This window comes from Cheilinus undulatus, linkage group 9 (assembly GCF_018320785.1).
Source record: "Cheilinus undulatus linkage group 9, ASM1832078v1, whole genome shotgun sequence".
NCBI lineage: Eukaryota > Metazoa > Chordata > Actinopteri > Labriformes > Labridae > Cheilinus > Cheilinus undulatus.
Genome location: NC_054873.1, coordinates 16523534 through 16536548, shown reverse-complemented (window position 1 = coordinate 16536548; position 13015 = coordinate 16523534). Strand labels below are relative to the sequence as shown.

The 13015-nt window shown below is 37.9% G+C and overlaps 1 protein-coding gene across 1 annotated transcript in view; it reads right to left on the bottom strand.

Annotated features, from left to right (window-relative positions):
• Window positions 1-13015, bottom strand: part of LOC121515385 (periphilin-1-like) — a 29536-nt gene that overhangs the window by 14587 nt on the left and 1934 nt on the right. Inside the window, exons 2-7 of the mRNA XM_041796125.1 lie at window positions 12428-12490; window positions 10516-10589; window positions 9900-10130; window positions 8919-8980; window positions 4630-4692; window positions 2652-2812 (exon numbers count right to left, since the gene is read on the bottom strand). Coding sequence (XP_041652059.1) covers window positions 2652-2812; window positions 4630-4692; window positions 8919-8980; window positions 9900-10130; window positions 10516-10589; window position 12428 — 592 coding nt within the window. The 5' untranslated portion in view covers window positions 12429-12490. The remainder of the gene's footprint in view (window positions 1-2651; window positions 2813-4629; window positions 4693-8918; window positions 8981-9899; window positions 10131-10515; window positions 10590-12427; window positions 12491-13015) is intronic.

Sequence of the window (13015 nt, the reverse complement as noted above, 5' to 3'; positions counted from 1 at the left end):
TATACAGAAAATCTGAAATTACATTTCATTCATTTTAAGACCTTTGTCAAGACCCTCTCAATATACTAATGCATCTCAAAAAATATAAACATCTTGTAAAAGTTTATTTTTCCTATGAATTACTTGAAGTTAAGCTTTTATACATTCTAGACTAGTCTCATATAAAGTCAAATATTCCAAGACTTTTTTTTGTTTTAATCTTGATGATTACAGTTTACAGCTCACAGAAATAAAAAAATCCACTATCTCAAAATATTGAAACATTGTGGAAAAGTCTAATTTACCAAGGTTTCCTGAGCAGTCATTCTCTCACTCTGGTTCAATCCACACAACCACAGTCATGAGGGAAAACTGCTGACTTGGAGTGGGCTGAGACTGGAGTCAGTGTATCAAGAGTCACCACACACAGACATGCCCAGGAAGTGGGCTACAAGTGTCTTGTTCATCGTGTCAAGCCAATCCTGAACCAAAGACATCATCAGCATCTCACCTGGGCTAAAGACGATGAAAAGAACTGAACCATTGCTCAGTGGTCAAAATACCTGTTTTCAGATGAAACTAAATTTTGAATTTCATTTAAATCAAGGCCCCAGAGTCCGGAGGAAGATTAGAGAGGCATAGAATCCAAGAAGTCCATTGGGAAGTTTCTACGGTCAGTGAGGGTTTGGATTGTCATCTGCTGGCGTTGATCCACTGTGCTTTATCAAGTCCAGAGTCAACGCTGTCAGCCACCTACCAGGAGATTTTAGAGCACTTCCTGCTTCCATCTGCTGAGACCCCATATGGAGATTCTGATTTCCTTTTCCAGCAGGACTTGGCATCTGTGCACAGGGAAGTCAAAACTACCATAATATGGGTTGCTGACCATGGTATTACTGTGTTTGATTGGCCAACCAGCTGGCTTGATCTAAACCCCATAGCTAATCTCTGAGGAAATGTCAAGAGGAAGCTGACAGACACCTGACTCAACAATACAGATGAGCTGAAGGCTGCTATCTGAGCAACCTGGACTTCATAACACCCCAGCAGTGCCATGGACTGATTGACGGACTCATAACTGCATCAACACTATGATAAACTAGTACTAAATGAGCAACAATTTAATCTCTAAAGCCAAAGTAACATGTTTTTTTTTCTCTGATATTCTCTTTTCCATCTGCTGTACTACACTCTGCTTCCCAAATGGATATGATGCAGTATGGTGAATATCCTCAGAGGGAGTAACACACTACAGAGCAAGCACAGACACAAAAAAACAGTCCCAACTTTCAAGGCAACGTTCCACACTTTTGACTCCAAGTCTTGCAGGTGGTTAGCCCATACAGAAGCTGCCCCTGGGCTATAAAAGTCATCTTCCATCAAGATTTGTCAAAAAGACATTGTCCACAGCTTCTGTGTGCATGGCAAAATGCAGTATACCCCCTCACCAAAACCCCTACGCTTGTGTACTTAGCTGTGATGACCTAATTAGTATACCAGATGGGTTTAGGAGTCAGGAGGTATGACTGCTCTAAGTTTTATTGCACCTTCAAAGGGTGGTGTGACATGGAGCTAAGCTCTCAACACATTAATATGTTTAAGCGTCCTAGAAATCAAAGTAGTGGAGAAAACACTTTCCTCTCTGCTTTACCTCGGACTCAAATTCTTATGTCAGAGAGCTCAAAATAAGTCTAAAGTTCATTGACATTTTTACACCTCAGTATTTTTAATTAAAGTCTTTCAAAGTAACAAAAGAAAGTGTATGAAATAACAGATCCAAAGTGGTTTTGGAAACATTGTAAAGACAGCACATTACCTACTTTCTCATTTAAAAATGGGTCAGGTTTTGAATGTAAAGTCAAACAACCCCAGTAAACCGGGGGTATCCTTTTCCCAGCCTCTAAAAGTGTGTATGATGTGAGGGTAATTAACATCTTAACATGTTGCAGCACACCTTGACCCTTCACATTGCACACCACCTCTGAAAACAGATGCTTCTCTTGGAATGGCTTAATGCCTCAAGACTTTACAATGATGTGTACGGCTTTTTAAAATGGGAAAGCTCAGTCTGTTGTTTCCAACAGTTTTAACACCTCTAAGCACAAACTTTGCATTTTATGGACAAGAGGTTTTGCATGCTGTTGGAAATCTACCACACTATGCTTAAATATTGAATGGGCTTTCGTTCAAGTACTGAGCGGTTTTATATACAGCAGGTTTTAAAGCAAGGGTATATTGGGCATGGGCAACTTCTTCTGTGTGTATGATTCATATTTATATCTCCCATTTGCCCTTGTGGAAAAAAAGCAGGATGATGTTAGGATGGTATAGCAGGGAAACCTAAGAGGTATAAAAGTGTAATTTCAAAGATTACTATATCTGTCCTCTATATCTGCCACACCCCTGTTGCACATACATGTAATACCCAGTGATTCAGGCTGGCACTGTTATGTTGTATTAAGCATAGCACCTAGCAGTGTATTTCTGCTATCAAGTTTAAGTTCTCTTATGAAAATTTCTGACCAAATTTGGAGGCATAAACCTCACAAACATGTCTTGTCTAGAAGCACTTTCTTTCATTTTTCATCCGACCACCATGTGAGAGTGCGACAGCGTTTTTAGTGAATATGTAAACTTGATCTGTTGGGAAGTACAGAGGGCTTAACACGTACGCTTCTGGGCATAGCTCTTGTCCCTGTCAGGAGAGAAGCTCCTGTTGCTGCTGTTGGATCCGGAGCGGACGGATGACTGGGTGGTTTCCCTTCTTATAGGAGACCGGTCCCGTTTCATTACCACAGGCGGAGACCTTCTGTAGTCCTCTCTGTGGTCCTCTCTATGAAAAAAGCCACAGTGGAAGTTAAATAAACTACTAAAGTTCAATGTTTGCAAAAGTTTAGATTCTGTGCAGCATAATAGTGTAATGGATGTTAGTGACAGGTCATGAATAGCTGATAAAACGCACTTAAGTTGTTTTGAGGGATCTCTTTATTTCTTCACTGTAAAGCAGTGGTTCCCAACCTTTTTCCATTGAGCCCCCTCCTTCACATATCTAAGAAGAATTGCGCCACCCAGGAAAGAATTGACATATAGCTGTCAAAAATACAAATGAGTTTGAATTGTTTTCATTGTTTAAAGCCGAACACAATAGCCCAGACCTCAAGTGTTATTAGAAAAGACCTTGGTATGAATCATTCTAATTGGTTTATCATGATTTCAGGTAGTTTGAGTGAACCTAATTTCAACCACCTCAGAGCAGACGAGCCATTGCGACACAATATGATACAATACAATATAATACGCTATGATATGATACGGTCCAATACAGCACGATGCAGCATGATATGATACGAGACAGTGCAATATGATACAAAATAATATAAGATGATATAATATCATTGCATTGTTATTATCATACATCTTTCTCTTCACCAACATTTTTTTTTTGCCAATGATAGTGTTACAGTCATCATTGCTTTCTCTATTAACATCATTCTTGGTTTTATAATCATTACTGGAACCATTCATTGCATCTAAGAGCAATACAACTGCACTGCTGTATTTATTAATAATAGTTCTGTCCATGTCATTACCCTCCTGGCTGCTAACGCTAATACTGCATTGTTTCATTTTCTGTTTTCTATGAATCACAGCTGTTACTGCTAATTTTGCTCATTTTTCACATGTTGCTACTATTATCAATAAATTACTATCAATTTCCTACAAAATGGGAGATAAGTTCATGGCCACAACCGCCATGAATTTGTCTTTCATTTAGTGTTTTGTTGCTTCTCTTGTCCCTCTCCACTTCTTGTTTTTCTCCAGACTTACCCCTCATTCTAGCCCTTTCCACACTCAGTGCAGCTTCAGCAGAGCAGAGTCTGGTCTGCTCGACAGTCCTACTCTCTAATAGGGAAGGTTTATGTTGCCACTGTAGCGGCACTAAACACTGCTAGTGCTGTGCTAATGATGATTATGCTGGTCTTTATTATAAAAGGTTGTAGTCTTTATTATAATATTAATGATCAACACTAGTCCATTATAGTAGGCCACAACAGAGTACGGTCTAGACCTGACCTCTTTCTAAAGTGTCTTGAGGTAACTTCTGCTATGAATTGGTGCTATACAAACAATGATTGATTGATAGATTGTTACAACACAAAATCTTAAGCAACAAAATAATATGGTAGTACATGATATGATACAGTATGATGCAATACTGCACGGTACAGTACAGTACAATGCAGTACAATATGATACAATCTATCATATTTCCCCTTGGGAAAAAATTATCTTGGATGCCAAGTGCTGCACTTATACAGCTGCCACTACAGAGTTACAATAGCAATAGGAATCGCTTGCGTTCTGAAATTTTTTTTTTTTTTTTTTTTTTTTTTTTTTACCTGAAGAGACCTTTGGCTTTTATTCTCCAGTAACAACATCCCTTAAAATCAAACTATAGTCAGCACACCTTTTTCTTTAGCTGAATAAAATATGCAATGGAGAGCTGGCATGATGGACACATCTTTGAAGAGTGAAAAAAGACCACTTTGTTAATCTTCTCAAAGCAAAAAAATTCTCTGGTTCTGCACAGAAACTGCCTTAAAATGTCTTACATATATCCTAAAAAAAAACCTACACGGATGTACTGACCTTTGATGAGGACCTGATCCTCGGCCTTTATGGCCATAATATGGACGCGCTCTGCCAGTTTTCCTGAACAAAATCAAAAAGACAAACAAATAATGACCATTAGAGCTGTACTGTAAAACTTCATGAGATTCACTGAGACACTATGGCCAGCTGATCAATGTGTGCAATGAAGGAAATCATTGACTTTGACATAATTAACATTTTGCAAACACATGGGGTCTTTCTTACTAGTTTGTGTGTGTATAAATGACTGATCCACAGTTAAACTAAAGTCACAAAACACTGTGATTTAACCTGTTACACTTCACTGTAATGCCTGTAATGACTAATTTCCGAGCATTTACCTAACATGTGACAGACCTCGCACAAGTACTGAAACGTCTTTGTTCACTGCAACTTGTTTTAACAATTTTCCAGACTCTGTTCTTGTGTTCGAACAGCAGCCTTTAAGGCCCAGAGGTATAAATGACCCAGAGGCACCTGGTTGTCACGACCTCTGGCTGAACTCCAGTCACATCGCAAACAAAGAGCAGGTCTAACAAGGCCTCAAACTTTTACGACTTATGGTCTGTTTGAAGTAGCCAAGACTCAGCCTGCCATTTGCCAAACAGTGAAATACCATCCAGAAGAAAACCAACATCAAAGACCACAGGATAAGAAAAAGAGAGATGTGTACCTTATTTTGGAACAAACACAAGCTCTATAGAAAAGCATAATCATACATTTTACATCAGACAATCAACCAGAAATAACACAGGCTTAAAAAAGGGAATGTTTTGATACATAGGCATAAATAAACCGTGTGGAGTACAGCCTCACTGCTAATGTTTACTCTGCTAAAAGCATATCAGGACAATGCCATCATTTTCTGAGTCATGGTGCCCAAAAAGAAACCAGTCACAAGAGCCAAAACAGACTCAAAATAAGTTTTTCATTTTTAGTTCATTGTGCAAGGGGAAGTTTTTCTTTCATTAAAGCATATGATGCTAAGCTGACTTAACATTTAATTTTAATGATACGGCAAAATTCATTCACTTACCACTTTAGGATATGGTTATGATTTAAGGGTAAAACTATGAATGTGCACACAACAAGAAAGGGTTTTTTTGTATTTCTGACTGTGGAGTGAACTTATGTAACAGTTTGAATGTGATGCTCAAGGAATATCCAAATATAGACCAGCTCAAAAAAAGGTATAAAGTTATGATTTGTACAGGAGGTTCAGGACTAGAGAAGGTGTTTGGCTATCAAGGATTTCTTGTTCTTTATTGTTTACCTTTCATTCTTTTACTGTGGATGACAGTGTACATTTGGAGGGATTACATTTATAAGGTGTATTGTATTGGTTCACAAGCTGAGGTCCAGGAACCCCTAGGGCAGTGGTTCTCAACTGGTGGGTTAAGACCCAAAACAGGGTCGTAGAGCAGTTTTTAGTGGGTGGCTACTAGGGGTCTGAAAAAAAAACTGGTGGCAAAAATCCAGAAGTCCTTACTGGACGTGCATCAATGCATTTTATTTTACCTTGTTTTACTGTGAAATTGGGTCAATTTAAATGTTTGATCAATAATCAAAAAATTTAACACCTTTTCTTGCAACAAATGGCTTCTTTACCATGATAATGAAATAATTTTTCAAGATCTCTGGAAAACTGGCAAAAATGGACGCATAATGATGTGGAAAGAGGGTATAAAATGTGTCAGTTTTTCCTGGTCATGTCTGCTCTGAAGTTTTCAGAATTAAATGTGCACTTATTTTTCTTTTCAAATCAGGGCTAGGAATATAATGTATAATGGCATATAAGAGCCACCTTGGATGATAAAAAATAAAGAGGATCAGTTCATTCATTACAAAATTTGACATTTCTTAGAAGATTTTTTTCATTATAAAGTTGTGTATTTACACGAAACAAAACAAAGAATATCTGAGTTTTAAAAGTTGTGCATTTTGGTGAATATGTGTACTTTTTGTCTTTATTTTTTTTTTTAATTTCTCTCTAATTTTTTATGTGTTTTTGTTTGTTTGCTTGGGGTTTTTTCAGTAAGGGTTTACTTATGGCGTTACGTCATGTTCTGCTCATACTTACTGTGTTCCCATTTAATTTAGCTTCTGACTACATAATGGATGTACTATTTCATATTCACCATCGTGTTTTTGTTTGTTGTGGATGTGCATCCAAGAAACTCAGTAAAAATATATTGGAAAGAAAAAGTTCAAATTTTGATAGCATTAACAAAAAAAAAAAAAAGTTTTTAATGCCAAAACTTTAGGACATTGTAAAGTAGACTTATGATAAATTTAAAACTTTTTAAACTACTAATGTTTTTTTTTTTTAAATTTGAAATAACTAATCATTTTAAGTTTCAGAGTGGCCCTAACACATTGTTGCTATAATGGATAGTTTACACCTAGATATTTGGTCAAGAAGAAGTGTGTGTGTAGGCCTTTCATGTACAGATTTTGTCAATGAAGACATCAGTGAATAAATCAATCAAATCATATTTATTTTTTTAAACTTGGGGCAATTGACTTCCTGTTTGGATGCAGATCTGCTTTTATGCTGAAAGAAAATAGGGATCTTAGGATGGATCACACATTATGACATGAACTTACCCTCGGAAAAAGAAACTTGTAATGGGTTGATAAGGGTAAAAAAAACACCATTAAAAAGGTAAATGTTTGATAACACAAGGTATAGATTATTTTTGACTTGTCCACTGAGCTGTCTCTGAGTTTCATTAAAGTGAAACACAATGGTGGACTTATTTTGAATCTCTCGCTGGAGTGGCTTAAAGTGTGCTTAAAGTTTCTGTTTTAACATATTAAAAATAAACTACTATTGCTGCTAGGACTACTGCTACTGCTGCCACTACCATTACTTTCTTAGGTATCCCTGTTCAACTGCTCATTGGTGTAAATGTCTAATCAGCCAGTCATACCGCAACATCCAATGTATTTAAGCATGCAGACATGCTAAAGATGGTCTAATGAATTCAAATGAGCATCAAAATAGGGAAGAAAGATTTAAGGGACTAGTTTTAACCTGTTATGGTTGTTGGTAATCTGACAGGCTTTTATCTTGTTTATTCAGATCCTGTTATACCTTTCTAGTGTTGCAGCTGAATTGTAGACTTGTCGACCTGGCGGTATTTTTCCAATCTTCTATTTACCCTGTTGGTAAACTGGTCAGAATTGTAGCTTCAGTTTCTTGTTCTTCGGAATAGCTCCTGATGTCTGTTGTCTTCTGCTGCTTCAAGGTTTACAGTGTGTATTTAGAGATCTGCATCTTCTGCCCAGAGAACTGCAGCTCATGGGACATTTTCTTTATCAGACCATTTTCAGTAAACCATCAAGATGGTCATGCAAGAAAATCCCATAGATCAGCAGTTTGTGGAAAACTCAGACCAGCTCATTTGGTACCAACAACTGAGGCACGTTCAGAGTCTCTTAAGCCATCTTTCTTCCCCATTCTGACACTCAGTATCAACTTCAGCACATGGTTGCTGCCGCATGATTGGCTGATCAGATATTTGCAGAAATGAGAGGCTGAACATCTAAGAAGAATAGAGAATGCATATTGTAACCAGATCCTGCAAAGACCGAAAAAGAGATGCATCTAGACATATTCTGGTTAGAATCTTTGAGATGTGTGTGGGTGTTAAACTGAAGAGGGAGTGGTCCAGCTGTTTTTCCTCTCAGGGTGGGGCACATGTGGGGGAAGCGGGTTATTGGGCTGAGTGAGTAGACACTGGTGCCCTTTGTCCCTCTTTCTACCCTAGTCTGACTCCTGGAAAGGGGAGCCAGGGCCCGTAAACTGTTGGTATGTCTAAGTGAGCAGGGTGAGAAGAGCATGTGTTGATGTAGGAGGTATAAATAATGGCTGGAGAGATTCATTTATGAGAAGTGTGTTAACAGAAAATTGAAAAATACTCCATAGGTGAGTGTTTAAGAGCAAAGGTTGTGCAATCTGTTAGTTAAAACAAATATCTCCACAGTAGGTGTTAAAATTTAGTTACTGGAGAAAAAATTAAACAATAAAATGAAAAATGTTTGTGTTTTTAAAGCCTATGACCTTTATTAATCTAAATTTACCTCAATAACGTAACATATAAAAAGACACTGAAAATGAAAATAATTTCTTTCATGGCAATATTATAATTTTGAAACACTGAACTCTGCCTCCACCTACTGGCCACACAGCTGCAATACAATTATTTTGGAAAGCGACTGACTACCCTTCCCTAACTTAAGAAAATTGGTTATTTATTCAGAGAAAAATCATTCTTGATTACCTCGAAGCCAACTGATGCCTCAGATCATCTCTGCCATAACCCTGTTGGGAGTACGGCCCATCCTGAAAAAAAGAAAGACAAAGTGGAACTGAAAAACAGCACAAGGTCATTGTCTTCTTTATGTCAGTCACAAGAGTCGCATATAAATCACACAAAGTTATCATCAAGTGTTTTCATGTAATGCTGCCATCCTGTGCATACACAGACAGTTTCAGAGAGGTTGGTTCCAGTTGCCAATTATTGATGCAGCTTTTAAAATGTGTTGTAAAATAGAACAAAATTAATCTGGGTTCATTTGTGATCAGAGAAAAAGTTGAAGTGTTAGGAAGGTGTTTCCACACATGAACTTAAATCCTGAAAATGTCCCTAAATTTTTGGGGGTGTCTGTATGAACCAGGGCTGAATGATGTATTGTTTTACAAGCAAGATGTTGTGCAATAGTCAAATAGTGAGGATGACCGATGTTTGTCACATGACCTACTGCAAGTCAGACTGCCCCTACTACTGTATGTTGTTGGAGGAAAGCCAGAACATGACTTTTCTCATTTTCAGGGACTGATTTACATTTAAGTCTGTTTGAAGAAAGCCTGCTGGCTTTGACTTGAATGTCCTTAACCGTGTTTTTCAAGTGAGAGTCACACAGAAGGCAAAGGCCATCCTGGGAGACCATAGATGGGTAGGGGTGGGGAGTCTGACCTGAACCAATTCCAGAACACAGACCACATTAGGCCACTCTGGAGCCCAGGCAGAGACTCCAACCTCTTGCCTGGGGCAATGTGTGTAGGTGCAGGCCAGCAAAAGACAATGATTCTTCAGCACAGTGTGAGGCATTTCTTGCCCCCTCCTAGGTGGTTTTTGAAGAAGCAACTTAGGAATATTTCAGGGGATGGCTGTCTTGTAATGTTCTATAATTTTTCAGGGGTTCATTTAAGAAAACAGCTTAAACATTGTAGTAAACCAGACATTCCAATGTTGTCTTACGTTTCGGGGTGGAGGGGATTTTCTGCGAAAATGTCCATAGTTGGGGTTATCATCGTAGTATCGACGATCACTGTGTGGGTAACCATAATCTTCGTGATACTCTCTGTCTTCCTCATAACGGTGAGGTTCACTGTACCACTGGTCATCGTCATAACCTCTGTCATACTCATACCCTGGCTGAGGCATTGGATTCCTCTTATCAACAATATTGACGACTCGATGGACTGTCACCTGAAATAACAAAATTACATTCAGGTCAAAGTGCTGCAGAGTTCAGTGACAGGTTCACAAGTTAAACAATGAAAAGACATGTAAATACTCAGAAACAGTCTGACCATTCAGTACTGCTAAGCTCTAATGAAGACGTGTCTGCATTCAAGCACAAGAGGAAAGTTTGACCTTTGTTGTCTTGAATATAAATGCATGTTTTGAAACAGACTTAAGCCAGACACATAACAAAAACTGATTACAGAAACAGACTGACTTGAAGTACTTATGAAAAGACTGGAACTTAAAACACAGCAATGGTACAAAACCCTTCAAGACCTACATTTTCCTGCTTATTGCTCAATGTGGAAGGCCAGTCTTATGTATTATACAGCACATCATCATTTACCTCTCTTGAATCCATTCCTGAGAAGCGCTGTTCATATGCCTCTCTAATTGATGGTCGGCCATGTCTGTAGGCCACTGAAAAAGGACAACAAAAGCAGTGTATTGGTCAAATTAGAAGTTTAAATTGCAGGAGTACAAAAATATGCACATTTTACATAACATTTAACAAAGCTTTTGACTTTTCTATTGCAACATATGTGAACTGGGCAAGGACTAGGAGAAAGGTACCACTGTTTTACAGGCAGACAAAATAAGAGCTGCACTGTGGTATATTTGAGCCGGATCCCTGGTAAGCAATGTGCCCAGCCTCCTGAGCCTAAAGACACAAGCTGAGTTACAAAAACTAAGCACCTAGTTTATTCCAGTTTTTGAAGAATGCCCTTATTTAATACGTTAGACGTCCATAGCAGCTTTGTAAATTCTAACAAACCTTCCAGATTATAGACCAAACCAAAACACCTCCACACATTAACAGACTTCCTCAAACTCGTGAAACAAAATCAGACCTTGCTCTATTGGCAAGCTAGAGATGTCTAGCAAAAGATGACCACTGTTAACATAAGAAGGAAGGTGGTAGAAGTGGCTTGCTTAGCATCCTTCCATTTACCTGTCGTCTTTGATCTTCAAGACAGCCCACAAAATTAGCATCACCCATGTTATCATGACTAAGCTTAACAGGCATGTGCTTTAGACAGATGTAACTAGACTCAAGGGTGTCTTAGTATTGTTCTTCTCAACTTGATGTTAAAATGCATTTAAAATCACATCCCATTGAATTCTTACAAAGTTGAGTTTCACTGAGTTGGATAGACAAACACAATACATTACAGCCACTAAACATCTGGCAACTTTTCATCCAATATCGCAATGAAATTCCCTGTTACTACAGAATCACTGCAGGTTAGATTAAAAGTTGAAAACCCCATGGTGCAACTGACACCATATCAAGACAAATTCACGTGGAATTTCAAAATAAAAGCCAGGTGAAATACATCACATTCACTACACATCTGGAAAGACTTAATCTAAGAAAAAATCAAACTCCCTGTTACCACTTATTTCAGTTTAGATTGAACGTTTACACTCCCACAATGTAACTGAAATGAAATCAAGACAATCTGACATGGAATTTCAAAATAAAGGACATCTGAAGAAGTTCCATATCAAGGCAATTTCATGTGGAATTTCAAAATAAAAGCAATGTGAAATACGTTACATTCATTACACATCTGGCAAGTCGTAATCCAAGATAAAAATCAAACTCCCTGGTAGCAACTAATTTTTTTTATTTTCCACAAAAAAGTGAGACTCCCTGTCACAGACTCACTGCAGTTTAGACTGAATGCTGACAACCCCACAATCTAACCGAATAATATTAATACTGTATTTATACTGAATTTTACATATTTCAGATGGCTTTTGTTTTGAAATTTTGCATCAAATTGTCCTGATATCCTTTAAGTCGCATTGCTGTTTTATTAACCTTAATATAAACTGAAATTAGTCTGTGGTCACAGAGAGTTTGTTAGTTGTATCAAATTTAAAACTGCCTGATGTGTTGTGAATTTAATCCATCTCAGATGGCTTTTTTTAAAAATTTCACATCAGGTTGTCGTGTCCTTGAGTTATGTTAAGTTTGCCCTCACCTCATAAAAAGTCGTAGAACCAGCACAGAGGACTTTTTTTTATTTCAGTTGTTTCATGTCTTAAACACAATGTAATTTCCACACTTGCATCACAAAATGTTGTGGTGGGCTGGCATGACTATAGTTTCAGAAGTGGAGGCTCGCTTCACCACAGTTATATTGGGAAGCATGCATACCTCCCAGTTCCCAAACATTTTATCCAAAAATATATAGACAAAATAACCTTTTTATGTTTCTTATACTTGTAAAAATGCTGTTTGCTCTTACTGTTGAGTGATTCACTGGTGTGCTGTCTGGCGTGTAAAGATGTTTCCACAGATGATGATGAACCTGCAAGAGGAAAAAGGATATCAAACCTTTTTGGTCCCCATCAGCAAGGTAACTAACCTGGCACGCCAGATGGATGTGTTTCACACATCCATCTGGCTGGATTCGCCAGTGAGAAACACGGAAACAGGCGCATCCATCTGCTTTGCAAGATTACAAGGTAACATGAACTGTGAGTGATACATAAAAACAATAATCCTTTAACCACAATATGTTAGCTCATCAAACAGTGAAATACTATGGCATCCATCACTTGATTCATGTTTGTCGAATGGGACAAGGTGGTCAGGGCAATGGCATACCAAAATAATACTATTCTAGTAAAGGTATCTAACATCTGAGAGCCTCAAAATTTGAGGCATTATCAACTTTTTAAAAACTTATTGATCCTTTATTTTAACAGGGAGGACCCACTGAGACCGAGGTCTCTATTCCAGGGGTGCCCTGCAGTTATACAGAAACAGAACAATGAAAGCAATAACACAGCAATAACAATAATTATCAATTACAAACAAGCTCATACAAAGA